The sequence below is a fragment of the Miscanthus floridulus genome, chromosome 13 (assembly GCF_019320115.1).
Source record: "Miscanthus floridulus cultivar M001 chromosome 13, ASM1932011v1, whole genome shotgun sequence".
Lineage (NCBI taxonomy): Eukaryota > Viridiplantae > Streptophyta > Magnoliopsida > Poales > Poaceae > Miscanthus > Miscanthus floridulus.
The window spans coordinates 4483672-4497807 of NC_089592.1; the positions used below are offsets into that span (position 1 = coordinate 4483672).

The window sequence follows — 14136 nt, forward strand, 5'->3', positions numbered from 1 at the left end:
AGACTGGTTGATCTCTCAAGAATTCGCTCTGTCAGAGTTCTCTAGATTTGTGTGTCATTATCAAAAGATGGAAATACACGAATACGAAAATACGGTACATGTCGGTGTACTCACACACGTGGCACTACCACTCGTCCACGGAGGCCATGCAGCAGAAGTCAGGGGCGACACGAATCGCCGTCGCCTCCGTCGTCCGCCTCCTTCTCCAAGCAAACGGAACTGAAAAAGCCCCGCCCCGGCGGCGCCACCCGACCTCTCCATCCACCGCTCGCGTCCCCTTCCCCCTCCTCCCGTCTCCTCGTCACCCTACGCTCCGCTCCATCCTCCCCCCCGTGTCCTACTCCTCCCGCTACATGGGAGCGCGGGCTCCCTAGGGTGTCTCGACCGCCGCCGCCATGTTCGAGGGGGTGGTGAGCCAGGTGCTCGACGGCCTCCTCCGCCGCTACGTCAAGGGCATCCAGAAGGAGCAGCTTAAGATCGGCATCTGGAAGGGTCAGCCCTCGATTCCCTCTCCCTCCTCTCTCTAGCGGCGCTTTTGCCCAACCGCGAGCGAACTGGCGGCTGTCTGAACTACGCCGCGCTGTAATTCGCGCCTGTCCTGTTACCGCAGCATCAGTTTTGGAATTATGTGGCTGCGTGCGTTGTTGCTCTTTTGGGCTTCCATCAGTGTAGTGCTCTTGACTGATCAGTGTAGTTTTGGGTTTTATGTCAGTTTGCGCAATGTTAAGTGTACAGTTATTTTGGCTTTCCGTTACTACTGGATGTTATGCTTAGAATTGCTAAGTAATTACTCGTAGTGCTAATACTCATGCGGAACCTACTGTGTATCTGATTGTGATTATGTTTCTGGTGCCCCCTCCCCCCTGATCTGCAGAAGAAATACTGCTCGAAAATGTAGAGCTGATTCTGGAAGCCTTTGACTACCTGCAGGCTGCCATTCGCGCTGAAGAATTGTATCGATTTTTTTAATCCAGCTGTACTGATTTTCCTGTCTGTTAACCATTGCATGGTTGTAAACTTTTTGTTCTCTTCTACTGCTTTACAGGACGAATTGGGAAGCTAAGCATCCGGATTCCTTGGAAGAAGCTTGGATGGGACTCTGAGGCATGTCATTGAATTTGGTCATAGTACAGTGCTCAATTCACTTTGTCAAATAATATGTTTCCACCCTTCTGACCGAATACATTCTTTGGTTCTTTATCAGTGGAGCTCAGATTCTGGACAAGAGAGAACTAGCTGGAAAGTTGGCTAAACTTAATGCCATTGAGCTTGCTAAATTTTCTAGAAGAGTTACAGGTCAGCCTGCACACCCATGTTCCTTACAGGCTTTTTGAATTTATTGATTAGTGGTAGGGGGTTAGGACTGGGATATGTCAGTGGGGTAGTTCTAACCGTCAACTGAAAAAAACATGAAGGGTTAGGATTAACCTTCCTTCGTTTCCTAACTCTTGAGCCATCTCTATATCCTCAATTAAGTACCCTATTGTTGGTTTAATAAATCTCAAAGGTCACTTTATCTTTATAATTTACTTCACTGTTAGCTCAACAACTTCAGTTGTGTCTTCTAGTGGTGATTTTAGGTTTCGTGTTGTCACCATTTTTTATTTTGATTTATTTTTTGTTTTACCACGTGCCTTTTCTATTCTATTGAATACACAGCGTCACTGAACTGGTAGCTTAGACAAAGCCTCACAAGTTTTCATGCCATATATACTAAGTATGCGTGTAAGATGTGTTTATCAAAGAACCTTCATAAAAAAAGATATGAAGATTTCTCATGATAAACTCTATGGGATCACTTGCTAACATGTTTCTTGTACTTGAATTTATCATAATGTAACGTAATTGCTGCAAGTCTCATCTCATGTGTGTTCAGAAGAGTTATGCAGTTTACACTATTCATGATCTTCCCTATTCTTTTGACTTCTAGATAACCAAACGGGACAGTCGTTTTTGTCCTACATATCAGCAAATGTAACAAACTTGCATTGTTTTGTTTAAACATCAGTAGTTTTGAAGGTTGTGCTGAAACATAGGCTATTTTATCAAATTTGTTTAATTTATGATGGCAGATACTGGACAGTATCCAGGTTTCTATGCGAAATGTTCATATTGTATACATGGATACCCACAACGGTCAAGTATATCTCTTTTTATTTTCCAATTTCTGCTATTTAGTGTCTGCATAATTTCTTTTTGTTATGCTGGAAATGATTCAAGAGAATAAGGGTACCTCCGTTCCATTTGTGCATATATCAAAGGTTAAATCTTCTGGTTATGTTCATCAATCAGAAAGGAATTTGGAACATCTTTCTGTTGATCTAGAAGCTGTATACATGGATGTTAGTTTTTCACATCAGAAATTTAACTTCTGGCATAATATGGAACTCAAATTTCCTGCTGCATCATCTGCATCCTCTTTTTATTCTGTGGCATTCAAGGCAGGATTGAGGAAAGGGTCTCTTCTGCTAAATGATGGAAGGGTAAGTTCTGTAACAGTGCTGCTTGTTCCTGTACTAAACATAAACTAGCTGCTTGTTAAATGCTAGGAATGTTTGGTTCTGGTATGTGCATGAATAATATTGGAAGTTGATCTTATGCCAACATTCAGAAGATAAAAAAAATCAATGATATTGACTTTGAGAAAAGAGCATAATGAAATGCTAATGTGAATTATGTAATACTGTAAATAAACTAACTAGTAGCTATTATAAGACATCAGATTATATGGCTAATTTTGTAATCGGAGATCATTATATAATTTTTTAGCTGATCTACAAGGATAAAGGGGATATTCAAAGTTGTACTAATTACCGGGGAATTAAGTTGATGAGCCATACTATGAAGCTATGGGAGAGAGTTATCGAGCATCGCTTGAGAGCAATAACGCGGGTCTCTATGAACTAATTTGGTTTTATACCCGGAAGGTCAACCATGGAAGCCATTTTCTTAATAAGACAAGTTGTGGAGCGGTATAGGGATAAGGGCGTGCGTTGCGCCACCAGGTGGCCAATGGTCTCTGCGGCGTTGCGTAGGACGAACAGGAGTGCTGTCGGGGCGCTCCGGATGAGGTATTCTAGGGAGAGCGGCTCTCCTCCGGCAAGCTGCGTCACGACGTTGGCGAACGAGAAGGTGAGGCGGCCTAGGTCCTCCCGGGACGGTCGGGGTCCCAGTAAGGCACTGAGCTGACGCTCTAGCCTCTCGTAATCGAAGCCGAGGAGCTGGTCGCTCCCGGGGGCATGGGTCTCCGGTGCGGGCAGCTGCAACTCCTCAAGCGCCTTGGCGATCGTGTCGAGGCCGACGAAGTGGAGAGGTCGGTCAGCGGCGGGAATCTGCGCCAACTCTCCCTCCATCGTAACAATGAAGTCTAGGTTCCCGAAGTGCACGTGCACGCTCGGGACCCAGCTGACACCGTGAGTAGCCATCTGAGGCCTGATGTGGACGTCGAGACGCGCAAAAAGCCCCTACCTGGCGCGCCAACTGTCGGTGTTTTCAGACCACCGATGAGTAAATTTGTATTTGTTGCATCTGACTCGGATGGTGTGCTCGGAGGACACAAGGGTTTATACTGGTTCGAGCGGAACGTCCCTACGTCTAGTTCACTGCTGCTCGTGTTACCGGCACTTGGTTTGCAGTAGGAGTTACAAACAGGCGAAAGAGGGAAATGATCCCAAGTCTTTGGTGGAAGGAGTGAACGGGTGCTGAGAGCTCGATTGCCGTGTGCTCGTGTCGTACTCTTGTGTTTTTATCTCGTGGTCCGGCCCCCGTCATGAGGCGCCCTGCTTTCCCTTTTATAGGCAAAGGAAAAGCGCGAGTTACAGTGGAGAAAAAGGAGAAAAACGAGAGAGAAAGAGAGAGAAGAAGAAGGCTTCTAGGACTGCCGGGTCCTTCTTCTCCTTCATGCGGGTCCCGCCGATCCTGTAGATGTCAACAGGGACGGCTCCAAGTCGCGGCCCTGTTCATCACTGGCGCTATGCATAGGCGTCATCTGCCGGTCATGGCATTCCATTCTGTCCCAGCGGACATCGTGGTGAACTGACACGCATGTCAACGTTCGTACGAGGGTTAGACAGAACAACACCGGCATGACCGACACTATTCTTGTTGTGAATCCTTCGGTATGGCCCGTCATGGCCACGAGTTACATCGAGGCGTGCCAGTCTCTTCCCTGGTGTCAGAGTTTTGACCCAGACCCATACGCTTGGACCTAGAGTCGTTGGCGGCGGTATGGGTCCCCGTTAGACGAGACGGAGCCCGCGGCCTTAGGGTCGGACGAGACGAAGCCCACGGCCTTGGGCGAGACTGAGCCCGCGGCCTTGGGCAAGACCCCTACGGCCTCGGGGTCGGGCGAGACGGGGCCCACACCCAAGGGGTCGGGCGAGACGGAGCCCGCGGCCTTGGGCAAGACCCCTGTGGCCTCGGGGTTGGGCGAGACGAAAACCGCGTCCTTGGGGTCGGGCGAGACGGAGCCCGCGACCTTGGGTCGGGTGAGACCTTTTAATATGTCTTGCTCTGTCCGGGGAAGTCAGCGTGGGCGCTAACTTCCTTGCTTTGGATATCCCTACTATTGATACCCGACAATAGCCCCCGAGCCTGTGGATGAGTAGAATACTCCTTTAGAGGTTTTTTCGGACGGGAGGACTCTGAGGGTCTTGGCCTTCTTTTTTTAGCCCGCGGCGTGTCCTGGTAGGACGACGGTTCTCTTTTGTCGTGATCGGTCTTCTTGGGGGCATGTAACCGTAGGATTCGGGAGGCCAAAAAGATTGTCCTTGATTCCGGTCCCCTAGGATCTGATTGGTCCGTCGTCGTACTGCGACTGCGCGTTTGGTCTCCTTGCGAGTCCAACTTTCCTCAAGCCCCCGTGCGCAGCAGGGGTTCGGTCGAGGGTTGGCTCATCTTTGTGATCGTCGTCCCTCGAACGTTTTTTTATAAAACAGAGGGGCTGAGCCGTGCCACGTTTTTCCTCGATGGACGAAACATGGTGCTTGGTGAGCTGTTAACGGGTTAGTCCGAGTGGGGCCCTGGCTTCCCGTTCGTGGGGGATAGGCATGGGTCAGCTAATGACCGATTCTAGATTCTTAGTAGCCAATCCATATTGTTCTTGGGTCCGTTCGACCGGTCCCGAGGGCTCGTTGCCTTTCTTCCAGGAAAAACCATGTTCTAGGAACCGACTAAGACTCGAACGTGGGCCGGGACGCCCGCGGCGCTCATGCGCCCGGGTACTGGCCGCAAATGGGCCCATCCCTTTCCACCTCTGACTCTAAGGCGCCCCTGAGCGGCTGTGAACCTGTCGGAGGGCCAGCCTTCGAACTCCTGGGCCTAAATGGGCCGTAAGAGCATTTTTAGCTCTGTATCCCACCTTACCTGCGACGATTCTTAGCCCATTGAACGGGTGAACCGTCATCTAGCATATCCTTCGAGGGCGCGGCCAGAGATAGCGTGCGCACGATCTTCGGAGGGCGGTGACGTGACGCGACGCGACGCAGCGGGCACGTGAATCTAGGCGGATGGTTTGCCTTCTCGCCCCGCTCCGCCCTATAAATAGCGGCCTCCCCTTTGCGTTCCTGCACACCAAAACTGTAGCCTTACCTTCTCCGTTTCTCCGCCACCACTGTTCGGATCTGCCGTGCTTGCTAATCTGCCGCCGGAGCCCTAGATCTATAGCTTCCGCTCCTCCTCCGCCGCCTTTGCTTCTCCGCAGCCACCTCCATCCTCCATGGATTCGTGGTACCGCTCTGATGTTACTCATGCGCGCATGGAGAGCCTCGTTAAGCGTGGTCTTCTACGCAGGAGGACCAATGCGGCGGAGTGGCTTGTGCCCGGTCGTGAGGATGCGCCAGCGTTGCCCGATGGCTACGTCGTCTCATTCGCGCCCTTCCGCGAGCGTGGACTATACTTACAACTCGTGTTTACTTGTCATTGTGCCTTCCGTGTTCCGCACATGATCTATACTTACAACTAGTGTTTATACAAGTTAGAAGTACAACAATAATGTGGACTGTAGTTCCAAGACATGTTAAGTTTCGTTGAAATATATAGATATAAGTTTGCTAGTAAACAAAAATGTCCTTATTATCTCCTCCACGTTTTTCTTGGTGGTGACTGGTGAGCAGCGCAGCTCGGCATGCATGCAGCCGATGACCCGGGCCGCCTCGTTCGCTTTGCCAGATCTGATTTTTGTCTTCCGAATCGAAATTAAATTAAATTAAAGAAAAATAGTACAAGTGAGAGCGAACTAACCGCAGGAGGCGCCGACGGTATTTGCATTGGTCAAAGATGGTTTGTCCAAACCACCTCTGGCTGTTGGCTTTATTACTCGCAGGCAGATCATATCGATGAACGTGCACTTGGCTTGCTGCAAACTCAAACAAAGACGCCCTGGAGCGCCAGCTCAGCTCAGATCTCTCCATATCTTTTTGGGTTTGTCCTAAATCAAGATTTAATAATTAATTTAAAAATCTATATAGTTTAATAACATGTGAACTATAAATTATTAAAATATTACTAAAACATCTACTCCCTCAGTTCTAATTTATTAGTCGCTTTGACTTTTTTTATACATAGATTTTGTTATGTATCTAGACATACGTTATATTTAGCTACATATATATATAGCATAATCAATGTACACAAAAATCAAAATAACTTATAATTTGAGTATGTAGTCTACGATTTGGGGCTGCGACAGAGGCAGAGATGCGCTACTGTATCCAAGGAGATGGTGAAGGCAGAGCGAGGCGGAGGCGGTTAAAAGACGAGTGTGGTTGAAGGCGACGAGAACGCCACCAGAGCTGAGCGGAGTGGGTGCCAATGTAGAAAACTAGAGGGAGAGAGATACAAGTGAATAGTTAGCGCGAGAGAGAAGAATACGCATGCACGCCTAATAACGCCCAAGAAAAAAAAAGAAAGGTAAAGAAAAGTTGTACGTCGAAGAGAGATGTCCGTTGAGAGCAGCTCCGGAGGCGATCCCGAGGACCTTGACGGCGAACCAGAACCCGCTGAAGGCCGGCGACTCCACGACGCCGGCGACCACAACAGCGACCCGGAGCTTGCTGGAGGCAGGTGTTTCCACGGCACCCACGCGGAGACCGTCCTTGATGACAACAGCCTTACGGGGAATAGGCTCGCCGTTGGGACTAGTTCGGGGGGCGGCCTCGAGGTCCCCAACGACGAGCCGGATCCCACTGAAGGTCGACGACTCCACGACTCCGGCGACCACGATGGCGATCAAGAGCTCGCTGGAGGCCGGCATAGCGACGTCGGCACTGGCCAAATCGCTGATTCAGAGCAACACGATCCTGGCGACAACTGCCTGACGGGGAATAGGATCGCTACTACTGGTGAGAGAGGGCGATGGAGACCACTCCCACGGCGACCTCGCATAGAGCTGGTAAGTGAGACTAAGGTGAGCTTCTCTGAAGATTCGGTAGAAGGAGATGGGACGGCGGATGGAAATCCGTTGGTGACCGTGGTGATCGACTTGTACCCAATCCTGCGATAGACCTCCGTCCCATAGGATTGAAGTCCAAGTTCTGGACGTCGACGGACGACGACGATTCCAATGAGGAGGTCATAGTTCAGTCGCCCTATACGCCGGATTTAGTAAGACATGCAGGTTTCACCAAGGATCAACTGTATGAGGTGGAGTTAGCATTGCAAGATTCGTTGGTTAGCCGGCGGGTAGAAGAACCAATAACTCCATGCGTCGATGAACACGAAGGTTGAGCTCGTACGTAACATCATGAAGGCCCTGATAGACGTTCGTCAGACGGCCAGGACACCTTGGTCGGGCAAGCTGCTGCGGCCAAGGAAGTCGCCGGTGATGACCCTCGGCGATTGCGCGGTGAAAGTCAAACACGACCGACGGCAGGTGACGAGGGGCACTTTCGCCGAGGTTTTGCGGTCTTCACCGTCACCGGCGACGTTGGAAACATCAAAGCCCCGCAGTGATCAGCCATCTATGGTTCGAATTCAAAATGTACGTGATCTGGTTTCGACGCTGCACTCCCGATCCGAATTAGCCGCGGGGATGGGTGGGCTCTCTGACCAGGCCCAACGTAGGCCCTGCACGCTGATTAGGCTAGGACGCAGCAAATGCCACGGTGGAAAACTGGCCACGCGATTTCTGCTCGATACTTGCAACCTCGAAGCAATTAACAGGAAAACCCTAGCCGCCACTCCCTATTCGTTTTCTCCATCATACGTCCAAGCTTTGTGTACAGGCATGGCGGTAGCTGGTGCGGGTGGCGTGGGGAACAGTGGCATCGGCAACAATGGTGGTGCCACCAGAGGAAGGGGATACGACGCTAGTCGCGGAGGAGGATGCACGGGAGGTGGAAGTGGCGCGTGCGGTGGCCGCCATGGCTACAGTGTCGAGTACGACTACAACTACCACAACGACGACGGTGTGCACTTCAACGGTCACGCTTCAACCCTAATCTCGGGATTCATCCGCCAAACTATGGTCCCGGATGAGAGTACGAGCGGGGAAGAAGAGGACGGTACGGAGGCAATGGAGCTCGCAGATGGAACGGCGGGTACCGTCAGGCTCGCAGTTTTCAGCGGCAGCGGATGCCGCCTCAAGCACCTTCACAGCAGCATGTGCCACCGCAGCAACATGTGCCACCGCAGCAGCATGTGCCTCAAGTGCTCGCAGCAGCACGTGCCACCACAGCAACATGTGCCACCACAGCAGCTTGTGCCGAATTCACCTCAAATCCCGGTGCAGCAGCCAATGAATCAGTAGCAGTACACATCTCAAGCTCCTCCAGCGGCATCGGCCATGGTGGCTGTCGACAGAATATCGTCGGTAGTCCTCTGAGGGGTATCCCACGAAGGTAGATTGATCGGTAGAGGAGCGCGAGATCAAGAACAAGAAGGCAACAGAGACACACGAGTTAGACAGGTTCAGGCCGTCAGTATGACGTAATACCCTACTCCTGTGGTCTGTTGGTTTGTATTAGCTATCGTATGATATGTCGTGATTTTAGAGGGGGTCCCTGCCCGCCTTATATAGTCCGGGAGGCAGGGTTACAAGTCGGTTAGATCTAAGAGATAACCGGAAAGTAATAACTGATTACAGGAATCTTGGGATCATACATATCCTAACAGATCTCATATTATCTTCAGGATATCTTCTCGATGTCTTGCGGAAGGCGTCGAGCAGAGTCGTGCCTCGCAAGGCTTCTTCTTGTGGGCTGGGCCACCCCTAGGGGCGCAGCCCATGTGGTCTGCCGTGGGTATCCGGGGTCGTACACCCCACAGCTAGTCCCTGAGCGCCTTGTACCCAGTTGTGCAACGACCGTCTTGAGCTTGTCCGAGCAGGTGCGAATGACGCCGAGCAGTCAAGCTCATGGTCCAACCACCATGCTGAACTGCCGAGCAGCGTGAACCGTCGCCGAGCAGTGTGAACTGTTGCCGAGCAGCATGACCTGTCGCCGAGCAGCGTGAACTACCGCCGAGCAGAGTGACCGAGTATAGCTTGCCATAAGGGTGTAAGGAGCTCAAGTTCAGAATCGAAAATTTCTCCATAGTGAACAAAGTGTGCCCACTTAGAGTCCGAACAAAGTTGTAGGAGTCAACCTTCCTCCATATGCATGTAGTCTTCGAGAAAGAATCCCGCACACTCACCACGAAGTGAAGTGTGCCCACTTAGTCCCCGAGCCTGACAGCAGATGATGCAGTCATGTGGTGCCAGGGTCAGAAACTAGAAGAAAAGTAGAAAACCAGCCGAGCAGGCAGCCAGTCCCCGGGCGTGGCCCAAAAAGAGACACAGCACATTCACCGCAAGGTGAAGTGTGCCCACTTAGTCCCCGAGCCTGACAGTAGGTGACGTAGTCACGTGGTGCCAGGGTCAGAAACGGAGAAACAACCAAAAACCAACGGAAAAGACCACCAGTCCCCGAGCTGCAGGCGGAGTTATCGGAGTAATCCAACCGTGGAGGAAAAACCAGAGCAACGGCTGGACAGTGTCAGTTACTGAGCCTCAATAAATGGCGGAGAAGTCGGCGATATTTCGGCGAGGAGCAACTGAAGGCAGCGATAAATGAGCGCTATGGGCTGCGGTTTGCGCGGAAGCCTAGGTAACGGCCCATTTATCGCATCGGAGAAATCGCAGGGCGCAGATCGCGGGAACGGTTCCCAAAAAACCCTTGAATGCGGAACGGTGGGGCGGACCCTATATAACAGTGCCGCCGCAGTCCCCGTTCCCACCTTTTCCACTTCATCTTCCTCCTTCACATCTCGCGCCGCCAAATCCACAAACACAGCTGCCTCCGCCGCCGAGCCCTAAATAGATCTGAGAGATGGCGCCGAAGAGAGGAGCTGCAAAACCGAAGAAGGCGAGCCCCAAGAAGGCGGATGCCGTGGCCCGACGCGATGAGGAGTGGGTGCCATCGCGAACAGGAGAAGCTGAGCTGAACCGATTGGTGGAGGCCGGCGTTCTCCCCGACCGTGCGACCGCCGGATGGCGGCCAGCTCTCGATGAGTCCTTTCCCACGCCTCATACTGACGAAGCTGTAGTATTCGAAGACTATTTCTGGCGTGGGTTAGGGTTTCCTGTGCACCCATTTCTGAGGGATCTATTGGAGCTCTGGGGGGTTACTCTGTGCAACCTGCACCCCAACACCATTCTGCACATCTCTATCTTCATCCACTTTTGTGAGGCATACCTTGGCATCCTACCCCACTTCAATCTATTCCGTCACCTATTCTGGCTGAAGAAGAGAGGCGGCGCTGGTTCGAAGGTGGTCGGCGGGGTGTATCTCTAGCTTCGGGATGGGATGGCTAGTGAATATCTTACCATACCGCTGAACACTTCGCTGAAGGGGTGGAACACCAGATGGTTCTACATGAGACAAAGCCACCCAGCAGTGCGTTGTGACGCCGACCACATCCCTAGAAAGCCAAAGGAGTTGGTCGGAGCTGCCGAGCAAGGACGACATGGATCAAGTGAATGAACTCCTCGGCTTGATAAAGGGCGTGAAGACCAATGGTGGATTGGTAGCGGCGAGTTTCATAGTGCGCCGCATACAACCCTGTAAGGAGAGGGCGCACCCAGGTTATGAATTCAAAGGGGAGACCGACGGGACTCGAGAGAGGCCCGAAATACTTTCCAGAAGCGACGTTGAAGAGCGAACTGCCGAGCTGTTCGCTCCGCTATCCTCCTTCAGGCTATCAGGGTACACGAAGCCCTTCAATTGCAAGAATCTGCCCCCTCAGGTGAATGTCTTTACTTTATGTTTCCAAGAATTTTATTCATACTGCCGAGCAATAAACTGATCCTACTCATGTGAAGATCCATTCGCAGGACAGGGCAGTGTATTTCTCGGGCGTACCAAGAAATGATTGGCCGCCGTCAGTGGATGCACGTCGACCTGTTCAAATTGAGGAGAGCTCCAGTCGGTGTCTCCTCGGAATCCGGAGGAATGGACACTGGTCGGACGGAGAGTCCTCCCCTGGTGCCTGCAAAAAATAAGGGAAAGAGGCCGGCGGAAGATGAGCCAGCACAGAAGAAGAGGAAAACAGCAGCGACTGCTCCCCGCAAACCAGGAGGGATCTCTCTAGGATGATGACCAGACCAATCGAACACGAAGAACCGCGGTGTTCGATTGGTCTGACGACGACGAAATTCTCACGAATCCTCCCTCGAGCACAAAAGGTCCTCCGCTCTACCCACGCACGGAGCAACAAACCGGTGTAGGCGAAGAAGTCCTTGAGGCTCCGACAAGGAGAGTCCCCGAGCATCGAGCAGAGGGTATTGCTGCGCAGCAGACATCAGGAAATCCCCACGGTGCGGGCAATGGAGATCCTAGGGCAACAAACGAAAGCAACCCCAGAGCAGCAGACTGAACCAACACCGACCGAGGAGGAGCCGAGAATTCCCCCGCCGAGCACAGGAGTTGACCCCGCTGCTGCGCCTAGGAGGCTCTGGTCGGCACCGTCAGTTCAAGAAACTGAACCGTCAGACCAAACCGTAAGTACTCTTGTGCTGTAGTTAATTTGCTGTATTTTCTTTACTTATGTTGTTACTGAATAACTGATTTGACACAGTGCTAGGCGAGCAACAGATCCAGCCCCACCCGCTCAGACTGATCGGCGACCAGAAACTTGTCCTAGGAGCGGTGGAGACGACAGCGGACCACATCCTGGAGTCCCCGAGTGCTCGGGAGCACGCGGGGGAGCCAATTGCTGCCCCTGGTGAACTTCCTGGCGGCGAGCGACTGCCTACAATGGCGAGCGAATCGGCGACAGCTCCTTCTACGACGGTAGAAACGGGGGCGAAAAAGCTTTCGGAGTCAAATGAACAGACGGCAGTCCCCGACTCTCTGGAGGGCATGGTCGGAACTGCTATCCGACCACCTGAGCCCCAAGGTGGTCCCCCCGGCTGCAATGGAAGAAGACGAGGTGGAGGAGATCATACGCGACGAACCTCGACCTCAAGCAGTCCGGATCCTCCGAAAGCGCGGTGAAGAAATAGTTATTGTTGAAGAGGAGGACACCACCAAGGAGTTTAGGAGACTGGAGACTTCCCTTACTGGTGTGATGAAACAGATCAAGGTGAATACTTCTTCTAGAAAAGTCTTAGTCGTTTGTTGGCATTGCTTAACAATAATGTCATCATATTTGTTGCAGGAAATATCTCGAGTTGCCGAGCAGCGCCGCCAGCTAATAAAGCGAATGGAGCCCCTTGCAGCGGAGAACGAAAAACTCAAGGAGGCCAGAAACCTCTCGGAGAAGAATATCCAGCGAGCCCAACGCGAACTGAGACCTTGCGGAGTCCAACGCGCGGGACCTGGAATACCAAAAGGGGGTCCTTACCGAGAAGCTGGCGGCTGCATCCGAGCAAGTGCGGAGCCAATCCGAGCAGCTGGCCGCTATCTCCGACCAACTAAAATGTGCGTCCGAGCAGCTGGAGAGGAAAAGTGAACAGCTCAACAGTGTATCCAAATAGAAAGCAGGTACGATACATCAACGAATGTACTTTAGTTTTGCTGAACAGCCTCAGTTCCGTTAACAACTGCTGTGCTTGTAGAGCAAGATTCTGAGCTCGGCCAGATGCGCCAGACCATCGATCAACTTCGCCAGGAAAAGGCAAAGGAAATAGAGCGGGCGGACAAGCTTGCTGAGGAGCTGAAAGGTGAATTGCTTCTGGTCGGTATCATTTTTGTAGTAGCTCCTCGTATAACGGATCATTGTAACTCTCGTAGGTTATCGTCATAAAGCCAAAGCGCAATTCGACGTGCTGGTGCAGGAGGCCAAAGTCCAGAAGGAGAACTTCGATACTATAGTCGCCGCAATTAAGCCGGTGCTTGACTGCATCGACCTGAAGACGGCCACTCAGCACGACGGCAGGCGGCAACACCCTGACACCGTCATTCAGAGGTGCAAGGCAGCATGGGAAAACTTCAAAACCTTCAACCGCGATGCCATTACTACCGTCGCTACCCATGTCCTTGCGGTTGTTCGGTCACATTATCCGACCACCGACCTTCAATCCATAGAGGGTGGTTTCGCAGAAGGACTAAGCGACGCGGAGACCCAGCAGCTGGAGGATGAAGTGGAGGAAGCAGCAAAAGTGCTGGCCGGCGATATAGATCTGTTTGACGAGACGAATGGCGATGGCGGAGCTCATTAATCCGATTATAGAAGACCATCTGTAAAACCTTGACTGTGTATTAGAAAACGCGATAGCGCAAGAAACAAGTACTTATCAAATATTCGTCATAAGGTGTTTGTAATATATGCAGTTTGCTTGTAGTTCGGCGAAATAATCTTCGAAGTTTCAAACCTGACGCAATTATGCGTAGTTCAATTAACATCCGACCAGTTGATCTGCTACTGATTCCTATGGCCTTGGCCAGCCCATAGTCCATAACGTCGAGCACGGAGCCCGTGCACGTGTAGGAGTAATAGACATGACCTAGGAACCGCAGTCGACCACCCATGACGTAGAGCGCATAGCCCGTGGCACGTGTAGGGAAAAATTGGTGGCTGAGTCTTTTCCATAAAAAACAGCGCTGAACGTGTTTGGGTCGGCAACTGTTATACGGACTTGGAGATAAAGGCAAAACAAATGTCATCCGAGCAATGTATTCTATGTTGAACTCTTGGCCTTGGCTGACCCATAATCTATAA

At 51.5% G+C, this 14136-nt stretch overlaps 1 protein-coding gene across 3 annotated transcripts; it reads left to right on the forward strand.

The window, feature by feature from the left end:
• The first annotated feature begins 93 nt into the window (after positions 1–93).
• Positions 94–2476, forward strand: LOC136502229 (uncharacterized). Of its 3 annotated transcripts, none has more exons than XR_010770453.1 (5): positions 94–492; positions 875–953; positions 1046–1104; positions 1205–1974; positions 2073–2476. XR_010770453.1 is itself a non-coding variant. In XM_066497689.1 (4 exons), the coding sequence occupies exons 1-3, from the start codon at positions 396–398 to the stop codon at positions 1101–1103; spliced, it is 234 nt and encodes a 77-aa protein (XP_066353786.1). In that variant the 5' UTR covers positions 101–395; the 3' UTR covers position 1104; positions 1205–2476. The 3 variants fall into 3 exon arrangements, 1 of the variants encoding a protein (XP_066353786.1); XR_010770452.1 differs by having other exon boundaries at positions 101–492; positions 1205–1296; XM_066497689.1 differs by having other exon boundaries at positions 101–492; positions 1205–2476.
• The last annotated feature ends 11660 nt before the right edge of the window (positions 2477–14136 follow it).